Source organism: Ochotona princeps, chromosome 33, assembly GCF_030435755.1.
Source record: "Ochotona princeps isolate mOchPri1 chromosome 33, mOchPri1.hap1, whole genome shotgun sequence".
Lineage (NCBI taxonomy): Eukaryota > Metazoa > Chordata > Mammalia > Lagomorpha > Ochotonidae > Ochotona > Ochotona princeps.
In genome coordinates, this window is record NC_080864.1 from 737,397 (window position 1) to 748,876 (window position 11,480).

The 11,480-nt window shown below is 64.2% G+C and overlaps 2 protein-coding genes across 2 annotated transcripts; one reads left to right on the forward strand and one right to left on the reverse strand.

The window, feature by feature from the left end:
- Positions 1 to 835: 835 nt before the first annotated feature.
- YIPF2 (Yip1 domain family member 2) lies at positions 836 to 3,250 on the reverse strand. The gene is made up of 8 exons (XM_058657614.1): positions 3,142 to 3,250; positions 2,666 to 2,820; positions 2,505 to 2,582; positions 1,861 to 1,948; positions 1,538 to 1,654; positions 1,299 to 1,465; positions 1,035 to 1,217; positions 836 to 946 (listed from the first exon to the last, which is right to left on the reverse strand). The coding sequence occupies exons 1-8, from the start codon at positions 3,170 to 3,172 to the stop codon at positions 836 to 838; spliced, it is 930 nt and encodes a 309-aa protein (XP_058513597.1). The 5' UTR covers positions 3,173 to 3,250.
- A 234-nt stretch (positions 3,251 to 3,484) lies between these two features.
- TIMM29 (translocase of inner mitochondrial membrane 29) lies at positions 3,485 to 4,418 on the forward strand. The gene is made up of 2 exons (XM_004595750.2): positions 3,485 to 3,609; positions 3,748 to 4,418. Exons 1-2 carry the CDS (start codon positions 3,549 to 3,551, stop codon positions 4,413 to 4,415), a joined length of 729 nt encoding a protein of 242 aa, XP_004595807.2. The 5' UTR covers positions 3,485 to 3,548; the 3' UTR covers positions 4,416 to 4,418.
- The last annotated feature ends 7,062 nt before the right edge of the window (positions 4,419 to 11,480 follow it).

The window sequence follows — 11,480 nt, forward strand, 5'->3', positions numbered from 1 at the left end:
AAGAACCAGTGTCAATCCACAGACGTTCTGAGCAACCCGGCCGGCCGGGCCCAGCCAGCAGCCTCCTCCCCCAGCATCCGCTTCCCCCCAGAGGCCCGGCGGCGGTGGCTGCAAGGGGCCGGGTGGGGCCAGGCCCTGGGGCCCCCACTCCCCACCAAAGGGTTCACCTCACACTTGAATGTACAACCCGGCCTGGCCGCCCGGCAGGCCTCCGTCCTCAGCCTCTGCCTCCCTCCTGCTCTGTCGCAGCCAGGGCCCCCTCCTGCCCCAGCTCCCGTCGGGGAGCCATGGCAGGTGGTTCAGGGGGGCTGCCCGGGCAGGCAGAGACCTCAAGGCGTGTCGTGGAAGGCGTCCCATCCTCTTTGCTCCCAGCTGACCTGTGTTAGGCCTGTGTTGTTCCTCCACCCCAGCCCCCATGTCCCCCACCACTACCAGCCTGGGAAGGCGCCTCACGGGGACTTCTCCCTGCAGGCGCCGAAAACAAAGAATAAACCAAGCAGGATCTGTTTGTTCCAACACAGGCGGTTCTCTTACCCCCCATTTCCAGCCCCAAGCACAGCCAGGCCCAGGCCCGCAGGGGAGGGGCACGGTCCAGGCTGGGGGTGTCTTTTGGGGGGTGCCTGGTCCCATGGCTGGAGCCCCACCCCACCCACCTTTCTATCAATTCTTGGAATCACCTTTGCATAGAAAATAAAAGTGTTTGCTTTGTAAGAAAAGTCTGGGAAAGTGGTAGAGCAGCCTTGAGGTGGCACGGGAGGCTCAGTCATCGTCTTGGTGGTCCTGGTGTGCGTCGTGGGCGGGGGGAGGCCGGGGCAGCTCCTTACCCGGCGGCTGCCTAGGAAGTAGCTGCCACTCGGGCCAAGGTGGAGGATAGCTTCCCCGGGGGAGGAGACGTAGCCGCAGGTGGTACTGCCACATGGGGAGGTAGTGGCTGGAAGAAGTAGAGCTGCCAGAGACCCCCAGGGTGAGTGGGAGGGCGGGGCTGGCCCACCCCCACCTTCCAGGCCCCCATGGACAGCCCCCGCCGTCCCCACCTTGCAGCCCAGGGCCAGCAGGGCGTGCAGCAGTACCACGATGCACAGCAGTGCGGCCGCTGCGAGCCGGCTGTCCTCACGCACCACAGGCCACAGCGTGAACACCAGCCCCGCAGCCGACAGGGCCAGCGCCAAGGCCCCCAACAGCCACTGCAGCAACGGTACGGGGATAAGCCACAGAACCTGGGGATAGAGGCAGCGGGCAGTGGGCAGCCGTTCCGTGGCGCGCTTGCACGCACACCCCCTCCCCACCTCCACACTCACCACTGTGGGGATGAAGACAAAGAGCGAGTAACCGTAGGTGCACACTGTCTCCAGGAAGCTGTAAGGGCCCACACGCTCGTGGACAGCCTTGCGCCAGCGCAGGAAGCCCCACAGCGCCAGCGGCACCAGCCAGGCGTAGCAGTAGATGGTGATGCCAGCTACGCTCACTGCAGGGACAGGACGGGCAGTGATGCCAGAGGCCGGGCACAGTGCGCTGGGCTGTGCCCCACCGCGCTTACCCTTGTGGAACTGGGGGCTGTAGTGGATGGAGGGGTCTCTGTGCTGGGCCAGGACCAGTGTCAGGTTGCCGGTAACAGCGAGGACGAAGGCCAAGGTGGCGCAAATCCAAAAGGGGCCTAAGGTGGTGGCAGGGAGGGGGCACGGTCAGGTTCGGGGCTCCCAGCCACCCACAGCTTGTGTGCCAGCTCCGCCATCCTGCAGGCCAGACCCGATCCCTGGTGTCCTCCACGGCTCCTCTCCAAGCCCACAGAGGCCTACTCTGAACCGGCCTGTCACTCCCAAGAATGCTGGACACATGAGGGATGGGCCGTGTGTGCCTCACCATACAGATCCGGCCGATTCCGCAGGTGGTGCCGGACAAAGCTGTGGCCGGGCCTGGGCAGCAGCGATCCTTTGATGCGGTCCAGGACCTGGTGGGTGGGTTCGGGGGAGTCCGGGAAGCCAGCCCTGCCCCCTTCTCCCCAGTCTGCTCTTCAGCCACTCCTCTGGGTTTCTGACAGGCCTGCCCACCCAGCCACGGCACCCCCACCCTGCACCCCCCACGGGCCTTCCCTCCCAGCCACGGCACCCCCACCCTGAGCCCATGGGCCTTCCCTCCCAGCCATCCTGTTACATCTGACCATTAGCTCTTGGTGGGCCTCCCCTTGCTAAGCTCTGCATGACTCCCCGGCCCCCACCTCAGCCAGCCCAGCTGCCCAGGGTCCCCGGCGATGCGGCCACCCCCCACCACCTCCCTCTCCTCTCCAGGCACAGACACCCCTCCCTCCTGCCCCTGCAGCCGATCCTCCACGCAGCCCAGCCAACCCGGCCCTCCCGCTCCTTCATGGCCAGGCCTCATCCAGGAGCGTGGGTCCTGTGCGCTGGCCTCCCCCCGCCCCCCACCAAAGGCTGGGAGTACACCTCCTTAGAGAGCACCTCCCTCCGTCACTTCCTGTCCCTCTGCCCGCCAGCTCCCGGAGGCCTGACCTGTGCCGTGTCCACGTCGAAGAAGCCCTGATAGTAGCCAAACGTCCAGAACCCGGGCTGCGGCTGGTCCTGCAGGAGCTGCCACACACACACACGCTCAACAGCTGCCCAGGTCACACGGGGGTTGAGGGACAGCATGGCCAAGGGACGCCAGTGCTCACCGCTGCCCGGTCCCCCTCCTCCTCCTCGGCTCCAAAGCCGTCCCCGGCGCCCATGGCCACGGCCACGTGCCCCTGCGGGCTCCGCTGGTCACTGCTTGCGCTGCTGGTGGCTGCATGCGGGGTCTCGGCCAGGAGGTTGGTGGCTTCCTCAAACTCTGCAGCGGACGAGGGCAGGGGACACCGGGGCGTGTGGTTCGGGGGGCTGCTTCCACGGAGGGGCACCACCCCATACGTCTTCCCACAGCAAGCTGTGCCCTGAGTGGGCCGAGGGCCCCCCAGTGTTGTTCCAGGGTCTCCCCTGCAGGGGCTGGTGGTCCTGGGCTGGAATCGGGGAGCTGCCCCCCACGCCCCGGGCATGCTCGCAGGGCGGTGATGGGGTGGTCCTGGGAGGGGGTCTGAGGGCTGGAATCGGGGAGCTGCCCCCCACGCCCCGGGCATGCTCGCAGGGCGGTGATGGGGTGGGTGGTCGCACTCACCGTGGAAAGCCAGTTCGTCGGCCGCGGCCATGGCGGTCACCGCATGGCACGCCGAGATCGCTGCAGGCCGCTGCCTCCGCCCCGCGCGCAGTGGCCGGACACCCCTGACCTCGGCGTCCCGGACACCCCGACCCCAGCAGGTGGACCCCGCCCCGCTCACCTGAGCCGGCTCCGGGGCTGCAAGCGTGGCTGCGCCCCAGTGCGCCTGCGCGGCCCGCCCACACCGCCGCTCCCTCGCTGTCGCTTCAGACAGCAACATCCGGCTTCCGCTGGGCAGCCGCTTCCGGGGGGCGTGCGCGCGCGCGTCTGTGTGTCTGTGTGCGCCCGTCACACTCTTCCCCCAAGCCTTTGGAACTCGCGCTCCTGCCTGTTTCCCTCCGGAAGCGCGGACCGCAGGCCGGAAGAGAATGGCGGCGTCCGCTCAGGGCAGCCAGGCGGCGAGGAAGCCGGGCTTCGGGTCGCGCCTGGGTGAGTGGAGCCGGGCCGGGGCGGGTGGACGCCGCTGACCGCGCACCCCGTGTCCCCCTTCCCCTTCGGGGCGCGCCTGGGTGAGCCTGGCCGGGTGGACGCCGCTGACCGCGCCCTCCCTGTCCCCCTTCCCCGCAGGCGCCTGGGCCCGCGCCCTGCTCCGCGACTACGGCGAGGCGTGCCGGGACGCGGCGGCGGCTGCCCGGGCCCGTCCGGGGCGCGCGGCCATGGGCGCGGGGCTGCTGGGCGGCCTGGCGCTGAGCGCGGCGCTGGCCCCGGGGGAGGCGGCGCTGGACGAGGCGCTGCTGGACGCGTCGGGCCGCCTGCTGCTGCTGGCGCCGGGCACGCGCAGGCCGGACGCCGAGGCCTTCGTGCAGCGGCTGCTGTGGCTGCGGGGCCGGGGCCGCCTGCGCCTGGCGCACCTGGGCGTGTGCTCGCTGGCCTACGAGGCGCCCGTGGACGCGGAGGTCAGCCTGTACCAGGCGCGCTGCCCGCACCTGCAGCCCCGCTGGAGCGAGCTGGCCGGCCGCGTGCTGGACGTGGGCGCCCTGGGGCGCTGGTGGGTGCTGGGCAGCCGCATGCGGGACTGCGACATCAACGACCGCGAGTTCAGCCACCTGCCGCCCCACCTGCGCGTGCTGCGACCCGGGCAGCTCCGCTCCGAGACCAACGAGCGCCTCTTCCAAGACAAGTACCTGCCCGTGGTGCTCACGGACGACCAGGTGGACCAGGCGCAGTGGGAGGAGCAGGTGCTGCGCAGCCAGAGGAAGGAGCAGCTGGCCCTGCACGAGGCGGGCGCGGCCTGAGACGCGGGGACAGGGCGCCTGTGGGGTCACCCCGGTACGTGACATCCTCGATTTCCTGTACGTGTCCACCTTGTGGGTGCAAGCCAGCTGGCCCTGCACGAGGCGGGCGCGGCCTGAGACGTGGGGTGCAGGGCGGCTGTGGGGTCACCCTAATAAATGACCGCCTTATTTTCCCGCACGTGTTCTCCTTGTGGGTGCAAGCCAGCGGGGTTCCACACGACTTTAGAGATTTTAAGATTTGTTTATTTTTATTGGAAGGTAAGGTTTACGAGAGGAGGAGAGACAGAGAGGAAGATCTTCCGTCCGATGATTCACTCGCCAAGTGGCCACAATGGCTGGAGCTGTGTTGATCCGAAGCCAGGAGCCAGGAGCCTCTTTCTGGTCTCCCATGCAGGTGCAGGGTCCCAAGGCTGTGGGCCGTCCTCCACTGCTTTCCCAGGCCTCAAGCAGGGAGCTGGATGGGAAGTGGGGCTTCCGGGGATTAGAACCGGCGCCCATATGGGATCCTGGTGTGTGCAAGATGAGGACTTTAGGCTACCGCGGCAGGCCCTCTGTTTTTGTTTGTCATTTTGATGCCGTCCACATACCTGAGAAGGACATGTGCCCCTGTGGGCCCTGGATCAGGGTGGGGGAGGTGGTGAGACAACTGTTTGCAGTCTCCTTTTTCTTCCTGTGTCTAGGGCGAGAAGGGGAGAGGGCCGCTCCCAGCAGCCCAACTGCATCAGTACCCGGGGGGGGAGGCCACCCACCGTCATCCCAGGGTCCCCAGTGTGGAGCATATTCCAAAGCGGTTAAGACAGGTCTGAAATGCTGAATCCTTCCAAGGTCCACGGCTGACACGGTCCACCTCAGCGTCTCCACTCACCCAGATACGGGGAGAGCTGTCCACGTTTCTGCCCTCCTTGGTCCTGGACGTCCTCTGCGGGCCTCCAGGAACTCGTTGTCTTGTCACCTGTGAGCGTGTGGCCAGGCCATCCGCCACACAGGCACCAGCAGCCTCGGAGGCCCTGCTCTGACATGTGCACTGCGTGGTTAGACCACGGAGCCTTTGAGTTTCGCCACGCTTGGAGTTGTGACTTGAGCGGTCCAGCTGGACCTCAGTAGAAGCGGCCCCTCCTGACTCCTGTGTCTTCAGCCAGCGTGGGGTTCGGCACAGTCCATCACCCACGTGAGCCGACACACGCTCTGGTGGCTGCGGTCACCTGGTCGGTTCTGTCCCCAGCCCATCTCGTACACAAGCCAATGGATGCTGCAGCCCGGCATAACGCTGCCCGCCTCCCACTCGGCCCTCACACACAGCAGGAACTGCAGCCTAGTCCGAGCGGCCTCCAGAAACCCCCACCAGGCCCGCCTCCAGGCTCGGTTCCTGAGCATGCTGGTGGGTGCAGCAGCTTGGTCCAGTCCATCCCACATCCCGTGCAGCTCTCGTCCACATCACTGGGTGTTGTTGCCTGACCAACCCTGCTGGCCAGCCCACACTTACGCTAGCGGGCACCACTGCCTGTGTAGCCATGACACCCACCAGCCCTGGTTCTCATGCTCACTGTGGGAGCTGCAGCCCGTCAGAGAGGTGCCCGCGGTTTCCCTACCAGGCCCACTTCCAACCACAGATCTTGCGTTCTCCAGGTGATTCTGTGGTTTAGCCCCCAGTCTTAGCACTTGCCAGGCAAAGCCTGCCAGTCTCCACTTGCACTTAGCCCAGCCTGGCTCCCCTAACCAGCTTACGTGTGGGGGGTTGTAGCCATGCCCAGCCTTGCCCGCCCCCAGCCGTAACTCTCGCGCTCACCAGGGTCTTTGGAGATACATTTTCTGGTGATGCAACCTTGGAGAGGTAAGGTTATTTGAGAACAACATCAGAAACCTTGGCTGGCTGGCACAGTGGTTTAACCTGCCACTCTGCACTCGTACATGCCAGAAGTGAGTGGTAGGGTCAAGTCCTGGCCTCTCTGCTCACAGTCCAGCTTCCTGCCAATGCAAGGTGGTGCTGGGCTCACCTTGGGCCCTGCCAGCCCGAGGGAGACGTGGGTTCAGCTAGGTGCACTTGGGGGGCACAGGGTGAGCCTGGGGGTAAGCGACCGCCATCTAAAGTCAGACGTGTTTAGAAACGTTGGAAAACCCGCCCGGGAGCAGTGGGTATCCATCTCTGAAGTCCACGCATCTGCAGGGCCCTCCCAGCTGCCACCTGGACCGGGCACGAAGGTGGGCGACGCCCTAAGCCTCTTCCCTAACCATTTTTGTTTTTTGGGGTGGGAAGTATTACTAAACTCCTAAATCTGTATTGCCATATGTGTAAAATTTGTCCATGTTACATTTTTTTTTTTTATTACATTGCATTGTGTGACACAGTTTTATAGGCACTGGGATTCCCCCCACCCCTCCCCAAACCCCCTCCAGGGTGGATTCCTCCACCTTGTTGCATTACCACAGTTCAAGTTCAGTTGAGATTCTTTCATTGCGAGCCTGTACCGAGCGTAGAGTCCAGCATCTCCTTGTCCAGATAAGCTCAAACTTCAGTGTCTTAGTCTCCCTGTCATTCTCTCCCTGTCACGGTGTCTTCACTCACATGGCCCGCAGAGGGCGCTCCTGCCTGTGGCCTGGGGAAGGTGGCTGGCTGCTCCCTGCCCTGCCCTGCCCTACCCTACCCTGCCCTGGGTTGCTTCTTTCTCCAAGAGATGCTGCAGCCTTGGGGCCCCGCACCTGTGTGGGAGACCCAGAAGAAGCTCCTGGCTCCTGGCTTCCACTGGGCCAGCTCTGGCTCCTGCAGCCGCTTGGGGAGTGATTTAACGGATGGAAGATCTTGCTCTCTGTCTCTCCTCTTGTGTACCTGATTTTCCAATAAAAATAAATGTCTGTTTTAAGATTTTATAAACAAAAACAAGACACTTATTTGAAAAGCAGAGCAAACATGTCAGTCTATTGATTTGCTGTGTGAGTAGCCCAGTGGCAGTGCCCGGTCCAGCCAGGCCAGGAGCCACAGCTCCGTCCAGCTCTCCCGCCAGGACACCAGGCCCCGCGAGCTGTCCCCTGCTGCTGTTCTGTCATTTTTCATTTGAAAGCAGATTTTACAGAGACAAAGGTCTTCCATCCACGGGTGCATGGGTCCCCAGGCTTTGGGCCGTCCTCCACTGCTTTCCCAGGCCACAGGCAGGGAGCTGGATGGGAAGCGGGGCAGCCGGGATTAGAACTGGCGCCTTATGGGATGCTGACGCAGGTATTGGGCTAGCTTGTTAGCTGATCCTCAAAAAATAATTCTGTAAGGATTTATGTGTTGACTTGAGAGCATCACAGAGAAGAGAGGTCTCCTATCAGCTGATTGACTCCCCACATGCCTGCAGCAGTGGGCAGCTGGGACCTGGGCGTGGGCTGGCCTCTGCTGCCCGCAGGTGCACCAGCAGGAAGCAGAAGCAGCTGTGGGAGGCGGGGAAGCTAGGCTAGCCTCCCGCACCCCTGCCTGTCTCTAGGCTGGCCTGCTTTTCATCTTCCTGAGCTCGTCCCCGAGGGCGGGCAGGGGAAGTGCAGTGGCTGGAGTCCCACACCCTTGCGCTTCTTCCTGACTCTCCTTGGTCCCCAGTGTGCCCTGAGGGTGTGCTGTCCCTTTCCAACCCCACAACTAGCTGGGAGGGAGCCCTCTGAGCACCCCAGGACTCGGGAAAGGGGGCAGCAGGAAGAGATCACCGAGAGTCTAGCCCTGGGTGCCCCAGGGAGCCGCAGACACCTCAGGGCCCAGCACACACACACTGACCCAGTGGTCGGTCACACACAGGACCCAGTGGTCACACACACACACACACTGGACCCAGTGGTCACACACACACACACACACACACACACACTGGACCCAGTGGTCACACACACACACACACACACTGGACCCAGTGGTCACACACACACACACACACTGGACTCAGTGGTCACACACACACACACACTGGACCCAGTGGTCACACACACACACACACACACACTGGACCCAGTGGTCACACACACACACACACACACTGGACCCAGTGGTCACACACACACACACTGGACCCAGTGGTCACACACACACACACTGGACCCAGTGGTCACACACACACACACACACACACACACACACACACACTGGACCCAGTGGTCACACACACACACACACACACACACACTGGACCCAGTGGTCACACACACACACACACACACACACACTGGACCCAGTGGTCACACACACACACACACTGGACTCGGTGGTCACACACACACACACACACAGTGGACCCGGCGGTCACACACACACACACACAGAGGACCCAGCAGTCACACACACACACAGAACAGAAAAGAGAAGAAAAGCTCCTTCCCCAAGCCACGACCCTCCCCGTCCTACTCCGGGATCCCCAAGAGCCTGCGTTCTCATCAGCTCTGCCAACACCAGAATGACAAACAGGGTCCCAGGGCTACCCTGCTCTGTGGGGATTAGCACACGAGGCGACTCCAACGTCAGATTTCCCACCTATTCACAGAGTGCAGCGACATCTGAGAATTGTAAGAAAGTTTCATCACTGGAAAAGCGGAGCCACGCACAGACACACACTGAGATGTCCTCAAATGCCCGCGGAGCTGGGCTAGGCCAGGCCGGGCTGGAAGCCAGGAAGGAGCTCATCCCAGGACCGCCCTGGGGGTGAGGGCCCTTGCCGCGTGCTGGAGCCCTCAGCGCTGCCGGCCAGGGGCTGGACACGGGTTCCACGTGGGAGCCTGCTGGCCCAAGCCCGGCTGAGCCCCCGCAGCACAGGGACCATCGCAAACAGCTCCGTCGCTAACGTCTGATCTCGGGGTGTGTTCCGTGGTCTCAGGGTCACTGCCGGGTCCCCGGCCCCTCTGAGCAGGTGTGGAAGCTGGGCGAGCCAGGACTTGGGGTGACCGCCAGGGGACAGCAGAGCACGCCTGGACCTTCCTGCCCCTGGTGCCCGGCTGGATCCCACCCTGCTTCCCGCCAAGGAGGGGCAGAGCTCGGCAACATTTGTGGTGGAAAAAGAAAAGAAAGAAAAAACACAAAAGCAAGAACGGCCATGTTTACTTCTGAGGGCAAAATCCAAGGGTTCACTCCCTAAGTGGCCGCAACAGCCAGGGTTGAGCCGATCCAAAGCCAGGAGCCAGGAGCCTCTTCCGGGTCTCCCACACGGGTGCAGGGTCCCAAGGGCTCTGGGCCGTCCTCCACTGCTTTCCCAGGAACATTATTAACAGAGCTGGATGGGAAGTGGAGCAGCCGGGATTAGAACCAGTGCCTGTGATGGGATGGCAGTGCTTTTAAAAACCGGTACGGGGCGGGGATGGGGCAGGCTTTGGACGCCCACATGCCTTGGGGTACCTGGTTTTTTTTTTTCAAGATTTATTTTTATTACAAAGTCAGATATACTGAGAGGAGGAGAGGCAGAGAGGAAGTGGAGCTGCCGGGATTAGAACCAGCGGCCATATGGGATCAAGGCGAGGACCTTAGCCACTAGACAACGCTGCCGAGCCCAGGGTACCTGGGTTTTATCCCTATCTCTGTTCCAGATCCTGCTGCCTGCCGATGCTCAGCCAGGGAGGCAGCAGCTGCGTTCCTGCCACTCAACCAACCCTCCCTTGGACCTCATTCGCTCTCTGGCTTGTGTGTTCCTGAGGCTCTGAGGACTGAATACCGGACCAAGCGAGCTTGCTCTGTCTGGGTTCAATCCATCCATGAACTAATTTAGCGAAGTAGCGTGTGGGAGGGAAGCATACAGCTCCACATGCTGGCTGCTACCAGCGGGTATCGGGCATTTTTGGGAGAAGGGTGAAGGGTGAGGGTGAACGTGGGAAGAGAGGCAGGCAGGGGTGAAGGGAAGAGAGGCAGGCAGGGGTGAAGGGTGAGGGTGGGAAGAGAGGCAGGCAGGGTGCTGCTGCAGCTGGAGCCTGAAAAGCCAGAAGGAGCAGGACTCCGCGAAGGGCGGGAGGGGCAGCTCCCCAAGGCCAGTCACAGGGACCAAAGCTTAGGGGTGGGCGAGGGGAGCAGGGGCCTGGGCTGCAGGACCAGGGTGGGCGAGGGGAGCAGGGGCCTGGGCTGCAGGACCAGGGTGGGCGAGGGGAGCAGGGGCCTGGGGCTGCAGGACCAGGGTGGGCCAGGGGAGCAGGGGCCTGGGGCTGCAGGACCAGGGTGGGCCAGGGGAGCAGGGGCCTCGGGCTGCAGGACCAGGGTGGGCCAGGGGAGCAGGGGCCTGGGGCTGCAGGACCAGGGTGGGCCAGGGGAGCAGGGGCCTGGGGCTGCAGGACCAGGGTGGGCGAGGGGAGCAGGGGCCTGGGGCTGCAGGACCAGGGTGGGCCAGGGGAGCAGGGGCCTGGGGCTGCAGGACCAGGGTGGGCCAGGGGAGCAGGGGCCTGGGGCTGCAGGACCAGGGTGGGCCAGGGGAGCAGGGGCCTCGGGCTGCAGGGCCGGGAGTCCCACCGCCCCGTGCAGGGCACGCCCTGCATCTCCAGTGCGCCTCGCCTTTGCACGACGGCTGCTGGGCCCCCCATACACCTGCTGCGCCCACGCCTGGTCACCCCATGGCCGGATCAGGAGCAGGAGCAGGAAGCCCCGCGCCCGGACTGGCCAGGCAAGGAGCACGGCTGCCCCCTCGCCGCCCTCCGGCCCTCTGCCCTGCAAACCCCACGGCCCATCCCCCACCCTCGCCGCCGCAGTGGCTCCCGCTCTGCGCATGCTCGGCGGGCACGGGAGGACGCCGGAGCCCGTGCGCAGGCGCAGAGCCATCGCCGCGGCCGGTGCTGGACACGCGCGCTCTCCGTCTCTCCTGAGGCCCCGCCCTCCCTCCCAGGCCTTGGCGTGCGTGCTGCGCAAGCGCACTCCCGCGGCCCCGCCCACATCTTTTAGGCAGGGGAGGATAGGGTGCGCGTGCGCCCTCTCGCCTCTCTCTCTCTTACGGCCCCGCCCACCTCTCCTAGGCGTCCAGGACCGGGTGCGCACGCGCCTTCCCCTCTCTCGCGGCCCCGCCCTCCGCTTTCTGGGCTCTGCGGGGGTGGGGGAGCCTGGCGCGCATGCGTGCTCTCTCCCGCGGGCCCGCCCACCTCCCC